Below are 16,720 nucleotides of genomic sequence, written 5' to 3' on the forward strand. Positions count from 1 at the left end.
TAATGACTGTAAAATTTATCATGTTTACTTTACTTTAGCCAAGTATTTTGGCTTAAAACCAACCGTTGTCCCTTTTTTATTTTAATGAAAATATTTGTTCCCTCTATGAATACATATATTAGGTTTATTCTATTTGACTTAACTGTAATATATTGAATAATATTTGCATGTCAAGCACAGGAAAAAAATTCTCTTGAGACTGCTAGTAGTGAAGTATAAATTAGATAAGTTGGTAAGTTGCAAGATGGGTACCATGATTAAGTCAAATGTACATGTTGTAGTATGCACTTAAGTGGAACCTAATGCTTACCTGAAGTATTTGTGTTTCTTTACACTTTTAAATCTAAAGACAAGCACAGTGATTCTAGGTTAGGGCTGTACATTTATCTCCCATGAATAACTGAAACTTCAGAATGCAGCTCTATTAATGCTAGGATGACTGTTGTAGGAAAAAACTATGCAGTGGTAGTATGCCTATTAGCTTAAGCAGATAATACCAAGTAACACTGAATAACAAACCGTTACAGGTTCGCATTTCCAGCATCTGTGGAAGAAGTGGTACAGTAGATGACAGTATATTTTTCACTTTGGATTCACTGAGACTTCCTGATGGCTATTCACCTTGTAAACATGATCTAGTGAACACAATTGTGGTGGAGAGCAATCAGTCGTGTTATATTTGGAGAGCTCTCTGCTTGGTGCCAGTCAGCCAGGATGGGTAATATTCATTCTTTAATTCTCTTTCCATTTAATAACAACTACAGATGAATTGTAATTACGCAGCTTAAATTTGTTGCATCTATTAAGCAAGAAATACTGTGAATTCTTCGCTAGTTGACTAGAAGGCGTGATAGGTCTCCCATTGGGAAGACCAGAGTGTGGTATGTTTTGGCCCTTGCTTTTTCTTCCTTTCCAGAAGGTGGAGACATCTGTGGTTACTGGAGAAGCAAAACTAGTAGCAGCTGAGGTCAGGGATATTGCTAAGGCAAGGAAGGAATTTTGCATGGTTATGTTAGAAAAATGCCAAGCTCATGCTCTGACTTTGTGTTTCCTTTCATCTGTGTTCTTCTAGTGAAGACTTTACTGTTTGAAAACCATTCTCAGCAAAACTGATGTAAAACGGATGTTTCTTTAATCCATTTTGCTTAAGTGATTTTGCTAGTGATTTTTCAGATATCTGTCCTAAAATAATAGTTCCATGATCTCAATAATAGACATTCAGTAGGCTTGCAAATATCAAACTGGGAGGTTCTGCAGGCATTTTAGATGGCATATGTGATGTAAGGAGGATCTGGACAGATTGCAGAAAAGGCTGGAAAAAGTAGATGATATTCAGTATGGAGAAGGAGCAAAATTTTGTGAAATAATCAACTACACATGTAGAATGGGCAACAACTAGTCAGTAGCAATTCTGCAGGAAAGATCTAGAGTTTGACTTGTGAGTTAAAGTGTCTGTTCTGTGAAAAACACAAATACTGTTCAAATGTATATAAATAGGTCTATTATCTGTAAAAGCTGTCACTTTCAATGCTACAAAGGCCTTGGTAGGATTACCAAGCCTGATTCTGCAGGCCAAAAATAAGCTATCAACCAACTGGAAAGTCCACAGGAGAGCAAAAAGGACATTCAGATACCTCTCAAACATAGCCTTTGGGATAACTTGCCTTGTTTGATCTCTAGGAAATATAGTTAAGGGTGGTACATATGTCCTCAAAGGAACTACTTGGAATGGAATAAGATGGTTTTTTCACTGGAGATAAAGGATATAATAGATTTAAATTGTACCCAGATGGAGCTTGAGGTGTTTACATCACTCTGCACAACAGTACAATTTGTTCACTTATTTTTTCAGTTGGACCTGTTTTTAATGATTGATTTTATATGGAAATTATTACTAAAGTAATGTTACAAAAGTAGACCTTAGGGTTGATCTCTCGGTTTTAGTGTATTTCCTACCATATCAAAAAATTGAGGCAGCTTGAGCTGCAATGGGAGACATCTAGTGGGCTTCGCTAGTAAATTGATGTAGCTAATAAAGAATAGCTGCAGTCATTTTCTACTTTATTGTATTAGATAACTAAGGAATACTTAGGGTGTGTAAATATTGGTGAGATTGTTAAAATATTTCCAAGTTATTTTAGTGCCAGTTTATCTAACTGAATAGTTTCTTAACTGTACAGTAGAAACTTTTTTTAAATGGTTTCTACAGGTAGCTGAGACTGAGAGGTTAGTTACTGTCACTGTCTCAGGAAAGAGCATGTGACTTGTTTCATGGGCATTTTTCATCAGTAGTATGTGTGATAGTTTTTAAGAGTGCTTTTTGGTTTTCAGCTTTTTTCAATTTCTTCTTTAGTCTGCTGCTTTCAGATTGTACTAGTAAGCAGAAGACATAAGTGATTGTGGTACACTTCCAGTCTAGTCATTTTACCCCTTCAGCTCCAGTGCTAATCAGGACTCTTGCTAAGGAGCTGCTTTTTGTTGTGGCTTGGTTCAGCTTCCAAACAGATCCATAACAGCTTCAGCCACAATTTGATTCAGTTCTTCAGCAAAGAGTAGCTAGCTTCTTAATCACTTTAGCCTTGTATCCAAGGTTTTGTGCTGGTTTATTGTGCTGCTGACAAAAGGCTTGTTGTTTTTAGTTTGCTGCTTAGATTGATAAAGGTAATCTCGTTGTCCTAGAAGTATAAATAGCAGAGAAAAAGTGAACCCTCTCACCCTCACCTGCTTCTTCCTAAATACTGTGACTATGCTTTGGTATAGTGATTCTTAAACTTGTGCTGAATCAAAGATATTTGCTGAGTCTATTTGTGTTTCAAAATTTCTAGCTAAAATTAAAAATTATTTTTACAGACAATCTCACTCTAATGGAGTCAGTCTGGATGAGCCTTATGAAAACTTAATGAGAGACAAAGGAGGATTGGAAGTATCAAGAATGACTAATTTTGGAACTCTGAAGCAGGGGGAATCTAAAAGAATGATCATTTGGATAGAGTAAGCCTTTCTGATTTTCTAAGCTTTCTTCCTTTCCATCATTCTCTAGTCTGTAAACCTGTCTTTCATACAGAAGCCTCTCATAGTTGAGCCTTGTGGTTAATGGTCTTCAAGTGACACCCAAATACTATGGAATTAAAGATAATTTCATATTGAATTAAGGTGTCTTCAGGATAGTCTTTTTATTGAGCACCTATCTTGCAGATAGTGCTTTGAGACTCCCAGTCCTATGTGTCTTTTCAATCCTAATAAAATCCTTTCTAGAATGAGGATTACAGTAAATGTTTTTACTTGTGTTTAATTTAAAATGCAGATACACTGTTCTCAAAATCTTAGAACAAGAGGACTGTTGCATACTCATGTATTAAAAGCAGACCAGATTTTTTTTCCTAAGTGTTTTTTGGTGGTGGTTTTTTTGTTGTGTTGGTTTTTTGGGGGGGGTTGGGTTGTTTTGTTTTGTTTTGGGAATGGGGGGGTAACTTGGATGCTGAAGAACAATGTTGGTGTATCCTTAAGGGTTTGTTTTGTTTTGGTGGTTTTCTCTTGGGTTTTGTTGGGTTTTTTTCACATCTGGACATACAGGCTCAAATGAAGTCACACCTGAATACCCTCTATTTGTAACTACATATCCTAAGAGTTAGTTACACAGTGATAAATTTTAAGTTACCTTAGTTTTTTTTACACACGGTATTTCTGTATGCTTCATATGGTAGCTGATATGACCTAGAAATAATATTTAGCAGAGGTTCTAGTTCTCATGAGTTAGAAGCAGCGGTGCAATTTCTTCCTGATAGTGAACTAAGCTGCTACAGACAGTTGTATTTGACTTCAGGTAGAATTAAGCTTCCCAAGAACATAAACTATGCATTTAATTATGTAATTTATTACATAACTACTTCTAGGAATAAAGGGAGTGTACCACAGTCTTTAATCAGCTGCAGATTAGCTGGATGGGTGAAAGACAAGCAATTCAGTCTTCAGATTCCTCAAAAATGTGAGAATAGTCCAGAAGCATATCTGTCATCTTTTCCAATAAATCAAGAAAACCTCTCAAAAGCTGCGATTAATTCATATAGCGACAGTGGAGGAACAACATATGAGTCATTGAATAATACATCCATTATGAAGAATGGAGTCATTCCAGGTACAATGAAATGTTAACATTTCAATGCTGAGTGTTAATTTCTTAGAAGGCCTGTAGGGTCGCTTGAGAAGACTTGCCTATGCTAGCCATAGCAATTGTGGTAACAGAATTTATTATAATGTGTTTACTACAGAAGAAATTAATTCTCAAGATACAAATTTATCAAAGACAAAAGAAAACTTTTCCTTGGTGAAAGATGACAATCTACATAATGGAGAAAATGAGCAGAGAGAAGATGTGGAACAACCAATAGAGCATGTCAATATTACTGGAGAAATTGTCATACCACCAGGTGGAAAAACATACATAGTGATCATATGCACAGCTGTGTAAGTATTTCTTTCCATTGGTTCTGACTGATACAATGGCAACAAGTCATAAAAATTGACTTAATAGTTCCCTTATTCTGGGCACAGTTCTCTTTGGTGTAGGATAAAGTAAGCCAGTACATATTAGCAAATTATGTGGAATCCTGTATTAGACCTTGAAAGTAGTTAGCATTTTAATGCTTGATTCTGATTTTTGTCAAAAGAAAATGGTAGTAATAAATAAAGAAAAATATAGTGGGAGTAGATAACTTCTTTAAAAAAAAAAAAAAAAATCACAGTGAGGTAAAGATAATGCCTACAGCTGGCTATATTCTTTTCAGGAGACCCATTGCTCCATGAGCACTAGAGCTAATGTAGATTTCCTGGGAATTTGAGTAATGTCTGATATGTTTCTTCCAGTCTCAGTACCCTGACGTTATACTCATGTTGCTACATGGCTGGATCTTAAACTTCCCTGTCCTGTGATATTAAATGCAGGTTATATATGCTGACATAAAAAAAAAAAAAAAAAAAAATCAAAAAAAGCTTTCTTCCTCGAAGGTGTAATTAATAGAGGAAATGGTTTGTAGATCTTGGAAAAAACCCTTAAACAAAAATACTTTGCCGTACAAAATATTTCATGGATTTAGTTAAGAATAAAAAGTAGGTTTGTGTGAGCTCTTTCAGAAGTCAAGTAGGAACCTCATGCTGGAAAGCTTATTTTCATGTACTTTTCAGTTACTTCCAGCTGTAGCTCTACAAACTGTGTACCGCAACCATTGATTCTTATGATCATAATTTGAAAGCTGAACAGGGGAAATCAAGGTCAAATGGTTTCATTCATAGAAGTAACACTGCATTAACTTTCAAACTACTTCTGTTACCGTTTTGAATACTGAAGCAAGGGGTAGAAATTTTCTTAGGAGGATGTTTTAACTGCAGTTTGAAAGATAAGATGCAAGCATGGCCTGCCTTTGTAGAGAAAGGTGTGTGGAAAGAACAATTTATATTTCGCTGTAGATTTGTAAATGCCACAAAGTCTGAAAATCTTCTAATAATTTGGAACAATCTACACAAAATTCCATTGAGACAGCAGCATGAAGGTAACAAGTGCTTGCTGGCCACTTAAGAGACCATAGAGACTGAAAATTTAGACTATAAATCTGGACAGTTCGGTGTCTGCTCTGAGTTCATGTATCAGAGAAAACCAGGCTATAGCTTAAACCTGAGCAGGTAGTGTTAGTTGATATGAAAAAGTGGTACTCCTGGCAAAGAGAAAGTAAGCTGTTATCCTACTGTGATGCTTTTGTTTCAGACACATAGTAACAGTGTTGGACTCTATAGTTAGTGCTGAGGAGACAATTGGGCTCTTGGTAGTGCTGGGATGAGTTCATTAAGGGATTTCAGAGCAGATGGTGTGTGTTCGATCTTTTGTCTTAAATTACTTAGAAACCACTCTGAATAAACTGTTCCCTCTGGGTATTGGGGGTATTCCCCCCCCCCCCCCCCATTACTCTCCAAGCACTGCTTACACATATAAAGTGTGCTTTTTCAGAAACATAGGATCTTTCCTTCTTTCTCCATTTGATGCCTTTACAGTTAGGGTTCAGTTCTGAGCAGCCTTAAGCAAGGTGGAGCAAAGCTGTTGCTGCAGTGAAGCAATATGCTTCAGGTTCCTCTGATTGAAATGTTTTGGTAGTCTTTTCCAGTAACAGTAATTCCAAGGTATTCCTTGTGAAAGAAGTATTAATTCTGTGCCTAGTATGTTAGGGGAGGGATCTCTTTACCCAAGCTTTTGATGAAATTGGGATTTTGAGGCTTCTTTTTTTTTAATATATATATTATTATTTATGATACCTGTATTGAACTCGGGGTGGGGAGTAAGTAAGAGGAATTACCTTAAGTGAGCTGTTCTTATATGTTACTGACATGAGAATTTACAATTTTATTTTAAAAAAATACTTATGGCTGGGGAAAATAAAGTGTGAACATGATGGTTTTAAGAACATAACTTCTGCTTACTTGAAGAAATCCTGGACACAGTAGAGAACTCGTGTTGCTTGGTTTTTCTGATTTTACTGTTGGACGCTATATTGAAGCCACCGTAACAAATGAGGAAGAATTACTAATAGCACCTGTGGAACCATTTTCTCCAAGAAAGCCTAAAATAATTGCAGAACCTCAGTCAAGGAAGACAACAGTGGTTGCCCCTAAATACAGAAGGTACTGTGAATTAGACAAAAAAAAAAAAAAATAACACTTATCTGATACAGCAATACCAAATAGAGCACTATCTGTTCTACAATGCTCACAAAGAAAATGTGAAACTGGGAGAGTCTGTACATGTTTATACATGTATGTTGTAAACAAGGTAATTGTGGACATTACTGATAGAAGAGGTTGTTTTAGTAATGAACTGCTTGATTTCTTTGTCAAACAGGAGCTCTTCCCACTATATAATGTGGTGATAAACACCATTGCATAGTAATCTACAAGTAACAATAGTGTTACTAATAAAAAAGCTGGAAAATCAGAAATAGTTTTCAGAGAGAGCTTAACTCCTCAAGCAACTTTGACATATATATCTGATAAATGCTTTCTATCTTTCATTCAGGATTTTTCCTTTCACAAATAAGCTTCCATTATACTTATAGTGTTTGCTTAGTTATAGAAATATCCCTGAACTGAAAAAGCAGACAAATGATGTTTTCAAATAATCTGTAACTGGAACAGTCTACCTTTCTTCCCAGTATAGCAAACTTCTCAATTGTCACTTTGAAGGAATCATTGGGTTTGTTGTGCATGTGTTTTGGTTTTATAGCCTTGGTGATATGGCATGTTCATTAGCTGTTTTTCACATAACATAATTTGAGAATGCTAAATGATATGTCATGCATTTTTGTTTTAGAAATCACAGAAAGTATTTGCCAAGCTTTCTCCCACATTATACCATACCAGATGACTTAAGAAGATGTGTGGAGCAGGAGTTGGACATACTGACCTTTCAGCCTTTCCTAGCAGAGGTATGCAAGTGTAGGTTTATGTAAGAAAGTATGTTTTATGTAAGTGTGTTTGTTCAAGCTGGCCTTAATTTATCAAAAATATGTCCCTTGATGTAATAGTAGATGATGTAATACTGTTATCAAGTAGACTTAAGACTTTAGTCTGTGTTCTGTAACTTCTGTGGGTTTCAGTATGTCACAGAATCCAAGCATACAAGAGCACAAAAGGGTAAATGTGACAAACTGAAAAGGAAGTAGAAGTATACTACCGGGGGGATATTACAGAAGCTGAACAACGATTCTTCTTCAGTCTCACTTTTTAGGTGTCATTGGAAAGGGGTTTTGGGGGTGTCAGAACAGTAGTCCAGCAGTTGTTTCATAGCAAATGAAAGCAGAAATTCTTAAGTTATTGAAATAACAGAGGTTTCTTTTCTGGTTGTTCAAAACTTTTTCAAAAAAAATCCTCATATTTCATTCATTATAACTTGTTCAAATTCTTCCAGCAAGTATAGTGATTTCGGAATACATTAAACAAAAAAAAAAAAAAAAACAAAAAACAAACAAACAAACAAAAAAAACCCCAAACTCCAAAGCCAAAAAACACCACCACCAAACCTGAATTCTAACAAGACTATTACAGTGATTCCTTCTCCAAAACTTTGTCCTGGTTTCTGGTAGAACATTGCTGCAACATACTCTTTTTTTTTTTTTTTTTTCCCCTAACTTTTAAGGACTTAACTGGGACTGATAACTAATTTTTCAAAAATGTAAAAGGCTGTTGTCTGCTTTCTAAACAGCCCACACAACCTGTGATCACAGCATTAAGATAGCAGGTTAGTGACCCTCTCTCAAAAAGAAGATAAAACTCTGTAGTGTTTAAAATAATTTTATACTGAAAGCCTGCCATTAATGGTAAATTTTTTTAACCACGCCTTAAGATCTGTCTGGTACTGGTGACTGTTTTAAGTCTGCCCCAGAAAGCACTGCTTATTTGCCTTGTATTTGAGTGAGAAGATACCAAATAGGAAGCATTCTGTGCTATCAGCTGTTGTTTAGATGGAGCTTTGTACTGTTAGAGAATACCTCTTCAGTGAGATGCATTAAGCTCGGAGGGAGAAAGTTCAGGTTCTTTCAGCTTGCCATAAGTTGTATAATCATCAGTCTGGCCAAGACTGACATGACTCTCTCTTCAGCCACCTCTGGGCAGTGTACTACTTTCTGGGATTGCTGAACATAGAATTCAGTTTGTAGACTGCCTCTAAATTCAGATGTTGAAAGTGCCATTGTAGCAGGGAGAGACTTGGTGGCTGACTGTCTATTGTATTTGAGCTCCAAGGACTATGCTAATTCTGCTTTGACTACTGAGGGAGCTTAGAATATTAGCTAGAGTATAGATACATGTATTTAGGCGCCTTAATTGGCGACTCAGTTGCTGTGCAGCCTGTCTTAAGAGGTGTTTTGTATAATGTTAAGAATAGTGGGTTCCATATTTTAGTGCAGAAGTTACAACAGTAATGTATACTGTTTTGTTTTTCAGCCTCTTAATCTAAATAATTATAAAGCAAACTTTTCTACTCTTTTGTGGCTTGAAGAAATCCATGCAGAAATGGAGATGAAAGACTTTAACATGAGTGGAGTTACTTTGAAAAGAAATGGCAACTTGTTAGTATTGGAAGTGCCAGGAGTAGAAGAGGGCAGACCTCGCCTGATTACAGGTAGTAATTAATGTGAGATAAAGCACGTTGATCAATATTTTCAGTGCAATACAAACTCCATTGCTTATTCATTTATTTAAAGAAGTCTTTCATATATTTGAACGCAGAGTTATTAATCTAGGCTACTAGACAGGTGAACTGCACTGTTAGTGTCTCGGTGTGAGCATTACAGTGACTGCTGTCTGAAGCAGTAATGCATGTCTCTGTTCTTATATGGAGCTCTCAGCAAAAATGAAGTGTGCGACGTAGTAATAAAAGACAATGGGTATATCAAAAGCAAAAGTTGGGAAAGTAGTTACAATTGAATTCAGAATCTCAAATAATATACAAGATACTGTTTTTAGCAGGTGTTGTCTGATGGTGTCAATATTAGGTGCCTTTTAAAATGTAATATACAACTGCGTATGGCATTTCAGAACAGGTACGAATACAGCAACTTTGCTGAAGTTAGTTTAGGACTTTGCAGGATGCTAGATGTTTAACTATGCAAAAGAGGAAGAAATTAAGTAGTGTGGTGAGAATTTTACTATTCCTTGTAACAGTATGTTGCCTTTTAACTTTGTTTACAATTAGGTGATAAGGTGATACTGAAAAGTCAGGTCTACTCTGAGCATATAATAGAGTACGTTGCCTATATTACTGAGGTAAGCAAGGTGTATGTGCTGTTGAAAGTGCTGTGGCCCACACGTTTCAAAGGGGAAGCTGGCAATTCATGGCGTTAAAGACTAGTTTAACCTGACTTTCGGGAAGCCAGATTTTTTTATCTACATTCTGAGTGGTGATTTTGTATTTTTACTGTATTTTTTTAAGTCTTTAGCTTCCCTATTCTTTCTAGATTATAATCTTTACCTGCTCTGAAAGCACTCATAATCTAGATACGCAATATGTTGATAGAAGGTAAATATAGCTGTTCTTTTTGGAGGTAATGGGGGAGGGAGGGGGGGTGTTCAATGTTTTCAGAGATGCTTCTTTGTGTTTAAAGTACTAAACCTTCATTAGTAAACTGACTTTTTTTATCATTGCAACAGATATGTAATGAAGATGTTACTCTTAAATTTAATGCAGACTTTGAACAGACTTACAACTTGGAACCCATGGATGTGGAATTTGTTCACTGCAGGTATTTTTATAAGTTTCCAAAAAGTGGTATTTAATGATTTCTCTACTAATGTGACTTCTAAAATATACATGACTGTCAATTGTTTTTTTTGGTGGATGCAGATAGAAGGACATAATTAAGATCTTGCCAATTCTTTCACCTCTTTCCCTCAACACACCTTTGCCACTACATTCATTAGTAAAAGACTACAACTGTAGTCACTATGTACAAAGAATTCTCCCCTTAAGCCTCTCTAAATGATAGCACCAAAGCCAAGCAGTCAAATGGAGGGGGGGGGGGGGGGGGGTGTAAGTGTTTTGTTTTGGAGGGGGGTGGGGGAGGTTCTTGGGTTTGGGGGGTTTTTTTAAAGAAAAAAAATACACTAATATGGTTGCAAGTCTAAGCAAAAAAAATTGCTGATGTTAACCACCCATCCTTTTTTTTACTTTTATTTTGTTCATGGGATGTTGTTATCTGTATACAGTTGCTTAATCTTTTGTGCAAAGCTGATTTTACAGAGAACTTCCTTGAAAGACTGTCTAAGTCTGGAACACTAGGCCATCTTTTTCTTGCTGAAGAGCTTGAGAATGTATGTATCAATATTATTCATAGCAAAGCTGTTGATTGATGCTTCTGCAGCATATTTCTCAACAGATGCTTCTTTAAAAAAAAAAAGTTTTTAATATAAAACTCCTATTTTTATATGCACTAGTGCATAGTAAAAAATAATACCAGATACTTTGTAGGTGTATGTTGTTGTAGTTTATGGAAATGTAAGCTTTTACTTTAATCTACAAATTTGTATTCTGATAACAGGCTTACTAGCAGGCGATGCCATTTGGCAGTTGAGCAAGCTATCTACCTGGGTGAAAAAGGTACACTTCAGTTGACTTAAGCTGTCTAGAGGAGTTTGTTGGGAATTTTGTGTTCTATATTGCTTTCACATCAGGGCATACTGAGAGGAATGCATTGTAGATTGTTCTTAGAGGAGTTTTCTGTAAATATTTATTTATTTACAAACAACTCTCTGAATCTAGAGTAAGTGCCATCAGAATGATTTCATCTGTTGGTGATCACAGGGAGAGGAGTGGAAACAAACTTCTGTGAACTGTTTGAGCCAATAAGAACTGTAGAAATCATACTGTTAAAACAACAGCAAATGAAATGGCAGTGTTTTGTGTTACCTCTGAATTTATTAAAAAGCACTGATTTCCTGTTTTATGGTTGAGTAGAACAATCCATATGACCTTCACACAGGTCTTTACCACTTTTAGTTCTAATAAACCAGTTTTGGCAACTCGGAGCAAGCTGACGTATCAGCAGTAATGTAGTCACTGAAACGTGCACAGTGTTTGTGTGGCTTTCAAATTTCTCTACTTTCTCTTTCTCCTTTAAATTTGAAGTGTTATTTCCAGAAAGGCTTGTCTTACAGTCACCACAAGTTATCAAGACCCAGAATGCTACTGAGTGTTGTGGTGTTGATGATGGCCTTGAACAATGTTCCCAGCAGGAACGTAAGGTATCTATTCTGTAAATGTTCCTTAAAATGCTGACTACCATTCAGATTGGTAACAGACACCTACTGTACAGCTATTGTTAGAAAGGATTTGCATAATGTGGAGTATCAAAGAATCAAAGTTGTATTCCGCTGCTTTCTGATGACAGTTTTTGTTTGCTGCCTGGGGACAGGGGATTTTATGGTAACTGATACTATTAAGCTAACACTCCCATCTCAAATGAAAAGTGCTTATAAAAAAAAATGTATAATTTATAATCGGAATTGTCAGATTTTGCCTTAGACTAGTTTTTGTAGCTACTATTGAGTAGATATTTAAGTCCTGTCACTGTGGCAGGAAATAATTTTATGATAGAAGTTAATCATCCTGTTCTGAGTAGGTTTACCAAGGTTTCTTAACTTCTACTTAGATTATATGGAGAAAATGTAGAAATCTGCCTTAGAAAGGACTTCAGCAGGTTCCCTAGTGCTTCCTATTTGAAGCAGGACTGTTACCAACACTAAATCAAGTTAGCTTTGGGGGGGGTGAGGAGGGCATTTCTTTATTTTTGTCTAGAGGTTCTACAGCCTCTGCATAACCTGTGTTTCACCACCTCTCCAATATTAGCAATATTAGCTTTTTCCTGCTGTCAGAGACATTCCCTGGCTTGTCATGATTATGTTTTTATTGTAGATAATAGGCAGCAGTGTCCACAATTGAATCAACATGGTGAATCACATCTACCCTATCCAGTGTCTCTAAGCAGTTTGTGGCATGGTCCTCCCCTTCTGTTACTTGTCCATTTCCTTCCCATACTGTTACTTTGCACAGGAGCCTGGAGCCCTGCGTGTGAGGGAGAAAGAACATTGAGTTCTTTCCCATATCATCCATCAATAAATTGTCTTCTCTTACCCATCTGTGAGCCTCCATAATCCTTGAACTGTCTCTCTTCCACCACAACACTTGCTACATCCCTTCTTATTACTCTGTTCCTGCCACATTTTAGCTTCAGCTCTGCTTTGATTTCTTTGACCTTCCTGATTTTTTCTGATTGTCCAAGCAGTGTTTTTATATTTTGCCTGTCCTTGTTCCTGCTTGTACTAAGCTTTTTATAAATTCATCAAGAAGCTACAAGCTTAGCTAAGCAGGCCTTCTACTGAAATTCCTGATGATCTTGTGCAACAGGATGGTTTGTTTATGAACTCTCAGTAAGCAACTTCTAGCTCTCCTGGGGACCTTTTTACCCATGTGGTAGCTTCCCAGAGGATTTTGCCTGGTGATTTCTTAGAAACTGAGGTTTGCTCTAGAACAGCCAGAGTTCTGACTCCACTGCTTTACCTTCTTAGTCTTCCTCCAATCTTGCAATCTCTGCAACAAAAGCTGGCGTATGGACACATGCTCTTTCCTATATATGAGCAGCAAGTCTAGTAGAGTGTTGTTTCTGATCAGTATGTCAGCCATTTACATTAGGAAGCCGTCACCAACTCAGTCTAGAAATTCTAAACGCTTCCTGGGTGAATTGCAGCAGGTGTGTGAATGATTGAAATCTCCAGGAAGCTGCACAACCTGTGATCAGGACACTGATGTGAACTGTTTGTCAGAAGTCTCATCCATGTTGTCTTCCTTCTGGTGGGGATTTGTTACAGTCCACCAGACAGTGTGATTGCTGTTACCACAGCAGGGTGGAGCAACTCAGACATGTCTCTGGTTTTGCAATTAATAATGTGCAGTCGAGGAGCTCCTGCACATAGACCCAGAGCTGTGCTGGTGAGAGCAGCAGCACAGCTAGTTATTGTTCTGCAAGATGCCTGCTTCCGCTGGGGCCTTTCTGTTTGACTAGAAGTGTGGTGGAGAACATCACCTGGACCCCTCATGCTTACCCCAGAGCTATATGATCCTCCCCTTGACCTATTCAAGGTGTCACTTATCCACATGGGTAAGCAGCAAAAGGAGTAGTCAGAAGGACTAGATGAGTCTTGCAGTCTTTCCATGACATCCTGGCTCTGGGGAAGCAGCAAACATATCTGGATGATACCTCTGTCCTGTACAAGAAGGAGTAATCAACCTTTAACACTCATCACTTTACTGGATTAGGATCAGTATTATGAGATGATTGAGACATCTGGTCTAGAACCTTGCAAACACCACATTCTCTACAAGCAGTTTTCTTCCATGCTGCAATCTGAAGGAGGTATCATCTTGCTTAGTGGTATGGAGTGTGAACGTTAGCTTTTGTGGAAGGAAACAAGTTATTCAGCCATGGCTGACTGTGAAATAAATGTTTAATGTTAACATTAGCCAAACTTCTAGAAGTCTTAAATTTAAAAGGTGGGAATTCCTAGCACCACCTTCTACTACTCTATCTTTCTGTTTTCACAGTAGATATTCTATTTAATGGGATAATGCTATTTAATGGGGAAACTTAAATCCTAGCGACTTCAAAAGTGTTAGTGAAGATGGTTTCCTGTCATCTTAAGGTTATAAATGCATTTATCTTCACTTGCTGTTTTCAGGTCAAAAAACTGCAGAACGAGCAAGCAAAATGCATGGCATCAAGGGAGATGAACATAACAGATGTGATAAAAGTAGCTGCACAAACAAGCCAACTTGGTATACTTTAATACTTTATCTTCGAGTATAGACAGTTCAGGATTGCAACCACTTCAGTAAACCAGGGCTGAGTAAGATACCTTTTAGATGTCCTTGTGCTTTGTCTTTTAAAGACAAATTCTAGAACAGCGCTAGCAGGAAGTTTCATTAGATTCCTTCTGTGGATTACTTAAACATCTCCAGTTCATAGAATCATAGAATGGTTTGGGTTGGAAGGGACCTTAGTTCCAACTCCTATGTCATAGGCAGGGACACCTTCCACTACACCGGGTTGCTCAAAGCCCTATCCACCCTGGCCTTGAACACTTCCAGGGAGGGTGCAGCAGACATCTAGTGATATATTTTGTACTTAATAAATTATCATTTCCCCATTGTTTACTGGAAAATTTTTGGTCATGTTCAAAGTTTCCAACTTGTTACTGGGATGCTGTGTTTCATCCTTGGGATGGCTACTTTGCCAAAGATGCTAAAACTTTAGAAAAGTTTTCAGAAAGCGTAGACCATTCCTATGCTTTTCTGGAATGTGTGACTTTAAATAATCAGTGTACTTAATTGCCAAAGAGGGTGATTTTATCACTCTGTAGCAATAGGATGCCTAAAGTAATATGGAATAGATTACCTAGAATGCACTTCTGTCCAAGGGTTAGTAAGATTCTGCTGTGGAAAGCTAAAGCTAGGCTAATTCAGACAGGATTAAAAAAAAAAAATAAATTCTGTAGTCATGACTTACTACTGGTCATCTAGTATTGGTACTATCCCTGAAGTACCAGTTACTGAAAGTTACTGAAATTTTGCTATTCTAGGATAAAAAGGTGAGCTTGATGCTAAAATTACTGATTAGTTTTTACAGATTGTTGGGTTATGTAATCACAGTTCTTTTTCTGGCCTTCAATTTTGTTAAAGATCCAATACACTTCTGAAATATTAACAGCTTATTTCCTACATGCTATTCTATGAAATCAGAATTTTTGAGCAATTTATTGGTTGTTACCACATAAGGAAAATGAAAACTTTGTGAAGCATAATGTGAATTGGAACTGCTTTAATCTACATATGTTAAAAATATTTATGTGGACTTTTAAAATTTGCTTATCTTCATTATAGTTGGTGAAACTGTGCCACTTAAACAGAGATCTGGTGAATTTTTCAATCCTATGCTGAATGAGCAACAGAAACTGGCAGTGAAAAGGATACTGAGTGGTGAATGTCGTCCAACACCTTATATTCTCTTTGGACCACCAGGAACTGGAAAAACATTAACAGTAATTGAAGCTATTTTACAGGTAATGGTGGATGACAAATCAGTGATCTCTAATCTTTTCAGTGTTGGAAGACTTACAGTAATTCTGTAAGTACCGTCATTTTTTTCCCCAAGGAGTTTTCAAAATACTCTTTTTAAGATCATTTTCTATAGCTCCGTGAAAGCAGAAAGATCTTTATGAATTTAACAGAATTCCTGAATGGCTTATTTTTAAGTCTTCACGTATTTATCCTTAAAGCTTAGTGAATAGTATCTAATTTGTGATTCTAGTAGTGCATAATAGATTCATGAAGCACAGGTATGTTATCCATAAATTAATTCTGCTGTTGGTACACTTAGTCATGAATGTCAAGACTAGTGTTCTTGAACTGCAAAAGGATAGATGACTAATGTGTATGCAAAACTCTTCTGGATTCTGTATTCAGTGGAAAAAAAAAAAAAAAGGGCATGTTTGACCTATTGCCACTTCTATAAATAACCTTTTTTAATGTCCCTCTTCTTTAATGTAGATACATTATACTCTACCAGGTAGTCGAATCTTGGTTTGTGCACCATCAAATGCTGCAACAGATCTGATATGCTTACGGCTGCATCAAAGCAATCTGTTAAAACCGGGAGCTATGGTCCGAGTTAATGCTAGCTTCAGGTCAGCAGAGGTAAATATTATAGATATTTGCCACTTAATATTTCCATTTTAATATTTTGATCTTAAAATACTGATTTAGTAATGTAACTGTCAGTGGTTATTAGGCTGGTTAGGCTTGTTTAGGCTCCAAAGTATGAACATACTACTTCAGCTTTTCTAGAAGATTAACTGGAAAATGTTGATCATGGTCCTTAATTTGATTGTATGAGCATAGAATCTTAACCTCTTTCCTGCAGTGCTTAACTCCACAAGCAGTACATACAAATTAGTGGGTTTTTAATGCGGTAAGATGCTTTGACTTACAAAGCAATCCTAGAATGTGTTACTGAAGGCAAGCCTTTGACTCCAAATTAAGACTAATTACACAGAAAAGTAAGCAAGTGGGATTGTCATCTTTATACAGTACACGCGCACATCATGTGTGCATATGTATGTGTATATATATACA

At 36.7% G+C, this 16,720-nt stretch overlaps 1 protein-coding gene across 1 annotated transcript in view; it reads left to right on the plus strand.

The window, feature by feature from the left end:
• The window catches only part of MOV10L1 (Mov10 like RISC complex RNA helicase 1), a 34,863-nt gene that overhangs the window by 7,042 nt on the left and 11,101 nt on the right, over positions 1 to 16,720 (plus strand). Inside the window, exons 4-17 of the mRNA XM_049814525.1 lie at positions 528 to 718; positions 2,851 to 2,991; positions 3,894 to 4,135; positions 4,269 to 4,464; positions 6,472 to 6,666; positions 7,352 to 7,466; positions 8,983 to 9,160; positions 9,734 to 9,804; positions 10,189 to 10,280; positions 11,076 to 11,134; positions 11,663 to 11,778; positions 14,269 to 14,365; positions 15,470 to 15,648; positions 16,136 to 16,282. Of these exons, the coding sequence (XP_049670482.1) occupies positions 528 to 718; positions 2,851 to 2,991; positions 3,894 to 4,135; positions 4,269 to 4,464; positions 6,472 to 6,666; positions 7,352 to 7,466; positions 8,983 to 9,160; positions 9,734 to 9,804; positions 10,189 to 10,280; positions 11,076 to 11,134; positions 11,663 to 11,778; positions 14,269 to 14,365; positions 15,470 to 15,648; positions 16,136 to 16,282 (2,019 nt within the window). The remainder of the gene's footprint in view (positions 1 to 527; positions 719 to 2,850; positions 2,992 to 3,893; positions 4,136 to 4,268; positions 4,465 to 6,471; positions 6,667 to 7,351; positions 7,467 to 8,982; positions 9,161 to 9,733; positions 9,805 to 10,188; positions 10,281 to 11,075; positions 11,135 to 11,662; positions 11,779 to 14,268; positions 14,366 to 15,469; positions 15,649 to 16,135; positions 16,283 to 16,720) is intronic.

The sequence above is a fragment of the Accipiter gentilis genome, chromosome 11, assembly GCF_929443795.1.
Source record: "Accipiter gentilis chromosome 11, bAccGen1.1, whole genome shotgun sequence".
Lineage (NCBI taxonomy): Eukaryota > Metazoa > Chordata > Aves > Accipitriformes > Accipitridae > Astur > Astur gentilis.